At 38.8% G+C, this 10639-nt stretch overlaps 1 protein-coding gene across 1 annotated transcript; it reads left to right on the forward strand.

The window, feature by feature from the left end:
• The first annotated feature begins 2881 nt into the window (after window positions 1–2881).
• Window positions 2882–4637, forward strand: LOC140956550 (uncharacterized). The gene is made up of 8 exons (XM_073413334.1): window positions 2882–2965; window positions 3054–3065; window positions 3206–3390; window positions 3466–3573; window positions 3656–3725; window positions 3802–3909; window positions 4021–4107; window positions 4425–4637. The coding sequence occupies exons 1-7, from the start codon at window positions 2882–2884 to the stop codon at window positions 4105–4107; spliced, it is 654 nt and encodes a 217-aa protein (XP_073269435.1). The 3' UTR covers window positions 4425–4637.
• The last annotated feature ends 6002 nt before the right edge of the window (window positions 4638–10639 follow it).

Genomic DNA, 10639 nt, shown 5'->3' on the forward strand with positions numbered 1-10639 from the left:
ATAAGACAACAGTTTTGTTTAAAACCGTTGTCCTTTATTGGTTACAACAACGATTTTTATACCGTTTTCTATGAGCGGGTTTTTTAGTAGCTACAACTACGGTTCTTAATACCGTTGTCTATGAGCGCGTTTTTATGTAGCTAGGACAACGGTGTTAAAAACCGTTGTTTATTAACGTCAGTGAAAGACAACGATTTTTTTCGTAGCTACCACAACGGTTTTATAAACCGTTGTCTAATTTACAAATTTAGGGCGTAAGACAACGGTCTAAATAAACCGTTGTCGTATTACTAAAAAAAAATACTTTTAAAGCAACACTCTAACTCCTTTAACAACAGTGTTTAAAAAAATGTTGTTAAAAACACCAAAATCCCTACTAATTCCTCACACTTATATATCGCATAACACACACTCACCTTATAATTAAAGTATCGACACACACACACCCCCCCAAACCACTCCCGTCGCCCTCCTTTTTCCCAGCCGAATCAAAGCCGCTGCCTATCCGTTCTCCGTCACCAAGGACTGGCGAAGGTAGCCCATGTCCGGTCGACCTTGATTGCAACGGTAATCGGTAGTTTTGAGCAAGGCAAGGTCGTGAATCTTAGTCCTATTCTGCGCGCGATTTGTCATCCGTTTGGGCAAGAATTTCACTCGATTATTTGGGTCATTTGAGGTTGTTTGAGATGTATTATAGTATTTTTAAGTAGCTGCATGATCTGGCACTAGATAAGAACAGGGCGAAGAGTTTGAAGGTGTCATGCGCTTCTAGGCTCTTTGCAATTCAGTGCTGATGCTTGATTTTATTATCAATTATGTTCCTCCTTGAAAGTTTTGAATGGTTGGGAACCTATGTGTGATTTTCCTTTTACTTCTTAAAGTAAAGCCTCGCTCCGTTTCCGCGTCGATATCGCCATTTCGGTACTTTTAATTATCAAAAGGCACGTATATACTGTTTCTTTCTGCGTCGATCATGTCATAGTATGCGTTGCAATGAATTTTGTATGTAAATCATGTGAATGTTGTATAGAAGTTTGAGCAATTATATTTAGATCACTTTTGAAACCGTTTTTAAATCTAAAATCACGTTTTTTGCTGTCTTTTTAAATACTGCGAATTTTCGGTCATAATTTCGAGAAAACTTTCAACAAAAAAATCGTAGAACTTTTTGATACCTTCGATTTGATATAAAATCAAAAATTTTGGATGAAAATTGAGTGAGTTATGACCGTTTTAGTGGGACTGCTCAAACTGCGTTTTTCCGAAAAATATGTTATTGATAAATTCTTGAAGTTTTATTGTTGCAGGCTTCGTTGGGGATCAACGGGTGATCGCTGCTGCGTATAGGTATATTGTTCATGATGTTGGGATGGTTATTGATGTTTCATTTCGTGTCGTTAGGCACTTGGGAGAACGAGTAGTCGTAAAAACTATTTTGGTGTCAAAATTTGAGGTTATGGGTTTTATTACGTTGCGTGTGGTGCGTCATTTCTTTGGGAATGTTTGGGACGTTTTGTGGAGTCGAGTTAGTGCCATGGTGTCCTAAGATGAGTCTCGAGGCGTTATTCATTGTCTGTGTAATCGAAGTTGGAGAAAATCAGCTTCTAAGTCGCGGGTCCAGTGTCCTCGGCGCCCGAGCGGTAATATAGTACCGCCCGAGCGCAACTCCTTCAGTCCGAGGGTAGGCTTCCAGTATACCTGGCGCCCGAGCGCGGCCCAATCTTTAGGAAATGTTTGGTTTCCACTTAGTTGTAGGTTCAAATAGTGAATTCATGTCTTTTATTGTTGGGAAATTTTCACACAGCACTTTAAGTATTGTTCGGGGTTCGATATCATGGTTAGTATGATTAAACGAGGTCAAGTCCCGAATGAACTAGAATGTCCTAAGCTACTTATTCACTTTGGTGGTGAGCTTTAGTACCTAAGTCTAAGTTATGCAATTTAAGTATATTAAAATCATGTTAGTCTGTGCAGCAGCGGCCCCAAAGCGAGCTCCAACGAATCCCTCAACGCCAAATAAGTATGTTGACGTGCAAAAGAAAATATTTCAAGTTTTTGAGGTATGCCAAATGTCTTGTGACCAAATTATGAATGGGTTTGGAAGTCGGTGAACGTGGCCGAGGACCTCTCCACCCCGTTAAAGCATGAACGGGTTTAGATCAGGATTGAAAAGCGTTAAAGCATGAACGGGTACCAATCCACCCGTTAAAGCATGAACGGGGATCTCATGTATGTGCCAGTGGATACGTCCCTGTCAGCCCAGTACTGTGGTTTTTCTGATCAGGCATTTATTATCTATGGGTCACTTGCTTTGAAACATGCCTCTACGCAAAATGATGAAGTTATGTATGTTCTAATATGTTCAAGTATACAAGCATGTTTAAGAAAAGTTTTATGTTGATGGCACGTCTATGTATGTATGTACGTATGTTCATGCTTTGTTATGCAAGTTCCAGTTTCATGTATGTACTCCTTATTTTAAAGTTGCATGTGGTTTTATTATTGTAGTACTTGCTACCTTCCAGTTTATACGTGTTGAGTCTTTAGACTCACTAGACTTGATCAATGCAGGTGATGAGTATGTTGAGGAGGCTACAGGTGGGGACCAAGGAGCTTGCTTGGACTGAGTTGAAGGCTAGACCCGAGGACCGCCCAAGTTTTTAAGTTTTTATGAAATGTCGAATACTCCGATTTCACGCTACTGGATATGAAATTTCAAACAAATATTTTGTCAAACTTTATTTTGAGATCTTTTGTCCACTGTTGAGACGTACGGTTTTACGTTATCAAGTTTGAAGTTTGATTACTCTTTTAAGAAATTTTAAATTTTTCCGCAAATTTTAAGAAGAAAAAGTACGGTACGTTACAGAATGAAAATGAAATGAAAATCGACAAGTTTTTCCCGAGTTATGAAGATTTGAATGATGTTGAAATGAAAGTTGTGGAAAAATCTATTGCTTTACAGGTATATAATTTGTTGTGGTTATATAGTACTTAATATTTTTTAACTAAAGAGTTAGTACAATTCATTGACATAACTATTTGTCTTTTAGGTAAGTCTTTTGGTAAGTCTTCGATTAACTTAAAGTTTGTTTGTTCTTTTCTTACATTATTATATTATATAAGATGCATATAATTTGTTAGTTTAGTATGTTGTGTAGTTTTGATTTTCTTTACTTGAAATGACAGGCATCTTTATAAAAAGATGGTGAAAGAAAACAAGATTGACAAATTCAGATTTGTTAATCCACACATCATCCCAAATTTGCAACATAATGCACACGACAAAACAGGTAAAACTGAAAGGGTGAACAAGAGGGCGAGTTCTTTAGCGGATAGGCTAAGTGGTGCAGCAATGAATCAATTGGTTTTGGTTCAAAGTTGTTCTGGGTAAGTAAGATCCTAATATAATTTTCAATTGTTTTTTTTTAGTGAATTGCATACGCTTATTATGTTCATGTGTAGTTTTCATTGGACTCTCACTGTCATCGAGCCTTATAAGGAGATTGTTTATTTGGTGGATTCCTTAAGTCATCGCATTCGTGATGAGGATTGGAAATATGTTGTGGAAATGTGAGTTCATATTCCATTTTAATGATGCATTTCATTTAATGAAAAAACACTCATATATCAACTATGATCAATGTTAATGAAGGGCGTTGACATTGTTTAACTCAACTAAAGGAAGGAAAGGAAGAAAGCATGTACAATGGGAAGTCATAAAGGTATGTGTATTTCTCATTCAAGCTAATTTTTTAATGTGTAAATTTGTCATTAACAATTTGACATTTTTTAACATAGGCTCCTAAGCAACCGGATGCAAAACAATGTGGTTATTATGTGATGAGATTCATGAGGCAGATTACTGAAGAAGTTGCAACTTTTGAGGGGGATACATTACGATCGATAGTAATATTATCTTGCTTATATAAAATAATTACAAGTTATCTAGTTACTTATCATTTTGAAAATTCATTAAGTTGTTTTTTTTAATAATATACTTTTTGTGTGTGTTCATAGTTCACAAAAACGGAGTATTCTATGGAAGAAATTGATGAGGTTCGCACCGAGCTAGCCGAATGCATACAGGATCATATTTATGAATAGGTAGGACGTGATTTTTTTTGTTGCACGTTTGTTGGTTCATGACATGTAGATCTCTTCATTGCTTTCGTGATATGTTGAAAGAATGTGATAATTTTAGGTGATAAGTGATTTGTATGGTCTGGCTGTGTAGGTGATAGGTGTGATGTATGGTCTGGCTGTGTAGGTGATAGGTGTGGTGTATGGTCGTATTTAAATTTATTTCAAATATATATTTTTGTTGTGTGTTTTTAAATTTTCTAGTATGTCCTACTTGTGGGGAGGTTATGCCAAAATTTTTCTAGGTCCTGATTAAAATTATGTGGTTTTTAATTTCAAAGGCACTATAATGATGTTTTGGAAGATGCACGGGCAGAGAAATTCATTCCAACAAGCTACAGAAGATATTTTGGAGTTGATATGTGCAAGTCTTGGTTGTAGGGTATTTTTATTTTTGTGAACTTGACTAAAAGTTTTTGGAATATGGTTACATACTTTTTTTAATTGTTGGTTTGGTAAATTACAAGTCTATGAATGACATATTTTTGTTGAAATTCATGCATGTAGTTCTTGATCAAGTATATATGTTGATGTTTGAATTGATTTTATATAAGGGTTTAACTGATATATTATTTTACACCCAATTTTTTTAAATTAATTTATTTATGGTTTAAATATTATATTATATATAAGACAACATTTTTAAAATAAAGTAAATCAAATCCAAAGACAACAGTTTTGAAATGATGTAAATCAAATCCAAAGACAACAGATTTAAAATGTTGTAAAACTGTTGTATATTGCAGCGAAAGACATCTGTTTAAAAACATTGATTAACTGTAGTTGAATACGATAAAAGACAACGGTTAAAAACCGTTGTCGTTGTTATAAGACAACGGTTTTTAAGAGCTACGACAACGATTTATTAACGTTGTCTTTATACATCTACAACAACGGTTTATTACTGTTGTCTTTGAGCTCACCTTTTAACCACATGGCTTTTAACAACAGTTTTACAGACCTACAACAACGGTTTTTCACCGTTGTGTTAGACATCTACAACAACGGTTTTTCACCGTTGTATTTCAGCAGACTTTTTAACCACAGGGCTTTTAACAACGGTTGTAGAAGACCTACGACAACGGTGTTTAACCGTTGTTTTTGGCTTTTTACGACAACGGTTTTTCACCGTTGTCTTTGAGCGCAACTTATAACCACAGGGCCTTTAACAACGGTTTTAAATGACCTACGACAACGGGTTTCCACGTTGTCTTTGGCCTTTTTTCTTGTAGTTTAGAGGTGAAAATCATGCAGACAATTGATTCAAAAGATCGGGACACAACACGAATCATTTTAACGTTATTGAATTGAGGGCGCGATTCGAAATAATCGTGTTTGCTATTCGTTCGTACGAGGATTCATATCACGTTTCGGAATAGACCGTCTTCTTGCTCTTTTCTAATATTCCAATATTCGTCTAGATTTTTATGCCTAAAAATTGAATTACGCTTTCACCCTTGTATGGGTAAGGTGATCAGTGAGTTTGTCTTCCCTATGAGTTAGAAGGATCCGGGTTAGAAGAATTGTTATGGAAGGTCCTTGTAGATGGTTAGAGAAAGAAGAGAGATTCTTGAAGACATCGATTGGAAAAGTCTGAGTAGGATCGTCTTCCGGCGACTTGCAGGAACCATTTCAGCCTTCTTTTATTAATGTATTCTCATCCAATAATTGAATCCATTCAGCTGTGGCGATCAATATAAGAGTTGTCTTATCCTACCGAAGGAAAGGTCTGCTTGAGTGACCTATTCCCTCAGTGATTTGATAACCTTCTCGTAATCATTCATAGTTAAAGCTTCGAGGTACCGCTATTAGGGAGTTTTTCTCTTTAAAGCAGAGGTGATCACTAAATAATGTTCTCCTTTGCTTTCATTATTTCATATCGGTAGGTTGAAAGGTAAATAATAGGAGACCTAAACCCGACTATAATAAGTTGCCTCCCTCTCTCTACGCTATAACTTAAATAAAAGAGCACGGCGAAAACCTTCTTTCTTTTTCAATATGCCACGCGATTCGAAATGATTTGATATTAGAAGAAGGGCCTAGACAATGAAAGGGGAACAACTAGAACAAAATGAATATTTATCCTCCCCCATACTGTAGAGAAAGAGGAAGAATAACTACTGATTGATGAATAATGATTGATCGCACACAGATGTTATGAAAGAATTGTTCTAATATCCCCTTAGCTCTCACTCTCAAGTGAGGGGGTCTCAATTTTAACCTAATAAAGGAAAGGCAGAACCATAGCCAATCACACATCTCGTGCTAAGAGATAGCTGGCGAAAGGCTTTAACTAGTAAGCGACCATTGAACTAGTAAACTAGCTGTCATTTCATTGAAAAAAAGTAGAGGGAAATTCCGTAGTCAGTAGTTAAGTTTCTCAAGTTAGAATAAAATCCTTCAATGCTCGTTACCAAACAAAACAAACCAAGGTGCGTAGCGCTCTCTCTTTTTCATAGTCATGTGCTCATGGGAGGAGACTCGCATTCCTCTTCTGAGATGGGATGGGATGACGAGAATATGCTCTGCAGATGTTTTCAGGAAGAAGAGAACGGTTTTAGCAAGGAGCGAAGGGCTTTAGCTACAGGTTTGATAGGACCAGGGCTGATGCGGGGTGAAGGCAAGAGCAGAATGAGAAAGAGCTTGGTCAAAGTAAAAGTAGACTGCTTAATTCGTAAAACTTACTAGATATTGAAACTTGACTGGTATAACAACTTGAGCGTTGAATTTCCCCGTAGAGGGCGAAGAAGGCTTGACCTTAATGTAATGGTCCGCACGCAACGTCGGATCTCTGCTCTCCCTTAACTATATATCAAAGTAAGCAAGCTTTTCAAATCCTATCTTTCTAGTCTATGCCTCTCCCTTTTTTCTACCCTAAGACGAAAGCATTTGGACTCCTACTAGCTAGCCCAGGATTTCTAAATATAATAATTTGGACTGTAAGACAAAAGAACGACTGCTACATCTATATCTAGTTGAGTCGGCCATCTTTCTACTTGACTGGATGAGTAAAGGTAGTTGGATATGGTTGAAGCATGCTTCCCATAAGTGGAAAATATGATCAATAGAAAGAGTGAGACCCACTAGAAAGCAATGTTTTAGAGTTACGCCTGGTAAACAAACAAATAAGGTCTTTCTTCGAGAGAACTCCAGCGTGCAGTTCATCCAATTAGCATTCAAGCGGTGAGACTGACGTTTATTCAGCAAAGAAAGGGGAAGTGGGAAGAGTTGGCCTTGTGTTCCAGCCATCGCCAGGGTCTAACAGCAGAAGGGACAAATGATCGGGAATATTATTGAGGAGAGTGATAAAGGCACAGAAGGGTCAAGATCTCTATAGACTTCCTAGGGTGGGGGGGCAGTGGTCAAGTGTTCCATCACTTCCCCCCCCCCCTCCCCCTTGTATTCCTCTCTTGGGTGTTTGGTAGCTTGTATTTCTATCAATGCATCTACAATCGTTCGGAGCAGAGGTTCACGCCCCACTTATTAGAGATGGTATCTACGATTCAAAGGTTGCCTAGGGGGGGTCAAATCTGTAACGCTAATACTTATTTACAACTGGTCCTGAAACACCTGTAAAAGTCTGCTGGGAATGTCGAAGTATATTATTTTTTTATGTATGAAGTCTCCAACTGGCTTTCTTGGCATCCTGCCATCTCTCTTGGTCCTTCCGAGAGGAAGAGAAGAGATTGGGCTGTAGCAGGCAGGTCCGAGATGGGGACCAGAAATCGACGTGAAAGGGGGAAGCCAGAGAAGATATTCATTAGTTGTGCCTCTCGGGGCTAGGCGTAGCAACGAATGAACGGATATGGGTAAGAGGGCCACTCGGATCGGATTCAAAGACTGGTGCGAAAGGAGATGGATCGGTCGAGAGCTTGGATCCATGTCATTGCTCCGCTCGTTCGTACTCCTTGATGCATGGGAAGAAGATTGCTTGAGGTCAGCCGACGGGCGCGGGTTTGGGACAAGGAGATGGCTGGGTTGATATATGCGCCTTAGCATCGGAAGAGATAAGAGGTAGGGTTGGCCCAGTTGGTGCTAGCAGCCAGGAGAGAGAAAGAGATGGTTGAATGGCCCTGGCATAGGAATCAAGAGTTGGTGGACTCGCTTCCCCATTGGTGAAGAGCAATGAGAAAGAGATGGCGCCTGATCATTCGCTTCCATATGGTTCAGGGAGAACTCATTGTCAACGGAATGGATGAATAGTTTGGGTCTGGGGAGGCGTAATAGAGAGGTCGATATGAAGTGCTTTCACGAATTAATACATATGTAACATCGATTGGAATCCGGGTCATCGGCTGCTCATCCCTTTGATTACTTCCGTACTCATAAGAAAATGTGAAATACAACAGGACTCTCAAGTCAGGAATATCGATCTGGCTTAGCTAATTCACTCCTAAACTCATGAAAGAAGGAAGACACGAACTCGGAAAGACCATAACTCACTTCAAAAACTGTCTTAGAGCGATTAGACAGCTTTCCTTGCTTCACTTCTAAAGCCATGAACTTAGGAACTGGGTTTCAGAAAGACCTGAACTTACTAAAGGAATTCTAATTCAAAAAGCTAGTATCCTAAACGAACCCGCGGGAACAATTATCATTGGCTTACTTGACTCTTTTAGCTTATAGGATTCCTAGCTCTAATCAATAGGTAAAATTGGATTAGAGCCTTGCTCTTTCTATTTCCTTAGGGTGATCGTAGATCAGAAGGACTCACTCTAGGAAAGGATTCATACCTAGACTAGCCCTACCCCTGCTTCTAATGCTTGAACTCTTATTGTAGTCCGAGCGATAAGGACTAAGCTTGCAGACACTTCCTACTCCCCAAGAAGAGTCCTTAGAAAAGGTATTATTATATCTTATCGCTTGTGCTAAGGATCATCTTTGGTTTTCATTTGGTAAAAGAAATATTCGTTCACAGGGAAAGTATGCTTTGCTTAGAGAAGAAAGACGCAGTGTCATTCTTTTCCTACCGATTGGCAATGATATCTCTCCTATTACTGGAAAATCAACTTCCTCTAGGACTAGGGATCAAAAGACGTTTTCAAACTAACGGAAAGAAGCGCAGCGGAAGGTAGGATTGAGGAACTAACTATCAGACTGTCGTTGTGGTAAAAGCCGTCAGACACCTAGTAATTGACTTTCGTCAGATACTAGTTCTCTCTGTCATTGTGTGGAGTTGAGGCTAGTTCGGGCAGGTTGCTCTCTTATGTCATTCAACCAAGCAAGAGAAAGGGCGGATCGAGAAAAAGTAGATAGGAATATGGTTCACTGTCCTGTAACTGAGGGGAAAGAGTTGTCCTCATATCCTTTTAGCTACTCCGTCAAATAGCTCAACTGATGCCCACCCCATGCTGTGCACCCCGGGGCTGTTCGGAATGGCGCTGTCGGGATTCACGCTTTGAGAGATCAATAGTGCACTCTAAGAAATCCTTTCAAAATATTTGTCGGGAACCGAAGCGGACCTAACCTCGGTCTTTGACATAACCGAAACCTCCTACTTTTGCTTGTCGGAGACCATAACGTAAATCGATTTCTTGAGCTTGCATACCAAGTTAGGATTCCTAGGAGAAGAGAAGCATGGAGTTGGAGGAGGCTGAATAGAAATTATTATGGATCTCTCCTTCCCTTATGTTGTTGAAAGGCATTCTTCACGTTAAATTGAAATAAGGCCACCTTTTGATTGCAGCCAAGGCAAGAATGCCACGAATGGTGTTTAGCAATCTGGAGAAAATGTTTTCCCTATCTCTAAAACATGGTTCGACTCAATATTCTTGAAGGAATCATTTAGCTACTAATCTAGATTTTCTCTACCGAACCATCTGCTTTATGCTTGATCTTGTAAATCCACTTGCAGACAATGGCTTCTTTCCCTGCAGGCAATGTGACTAAGTCTTATTCTGTTTTTTCCTGGGCATTGATTTCTTCCTGTATAGGATCTCTCCTGCAAGAGTGATTCGAGGCTTCAGCAAATGATTCAAGTTCGTGAGAAGATTGAACTGAAAAAAGGTAAGCTCCATCTTTTAGGGAAATGATACATATTATAAAAATCCTTCAACAGGATAAGAAACTTGAGAGGATCGACGAACCTGAGAGAGGGATACATAATCTGTTAGAGTAGGTGTCCGTCGAGCCAAGTGTAGGCCGAGTGTTCACAATGAAACCCTATGTATAAACAATCTTTATTTTAATTATATTTGAAATTATTGTTTTTGTCATATCTTTATCTGTATACCCACGCTAGTTGCATAGATAAAGTCCTTGAATATACTAATTAGAGAAAGAATATGAGATGCTCATATGATGGGTATCATGAAACTCATATTTGGAATACTGTATATTCTAAACAGTTCCTAGTCGATTTAGCCTCCGAAAAGTAGGATATAGGCCGCTCGAGTTTGAGACTAGTATCTGCGATGTGAGTACCATGTTTCATTGGTAGGGGGCATTGTGATGTCCGAGCATGCAGATAGGTGCTCCTGGTAGAGTAAACTGAACA

Source organism: Primulina huaijiensis, chromosome 2 (assembly GCF_012295235.1).
Source record: "Primulina huaijiensis isolate GDHJ02 chromosome 2, ASM1229523v2, whole genome shotgun sequence".
In the NCBI taxonomy this organism is placed as follows: Eukaryota; Viridiplantae; Streptophyta; class Magnoliopsida; order Lamiales; family Gesneriaceae; genus Primulina; species Primulina huaijiensis.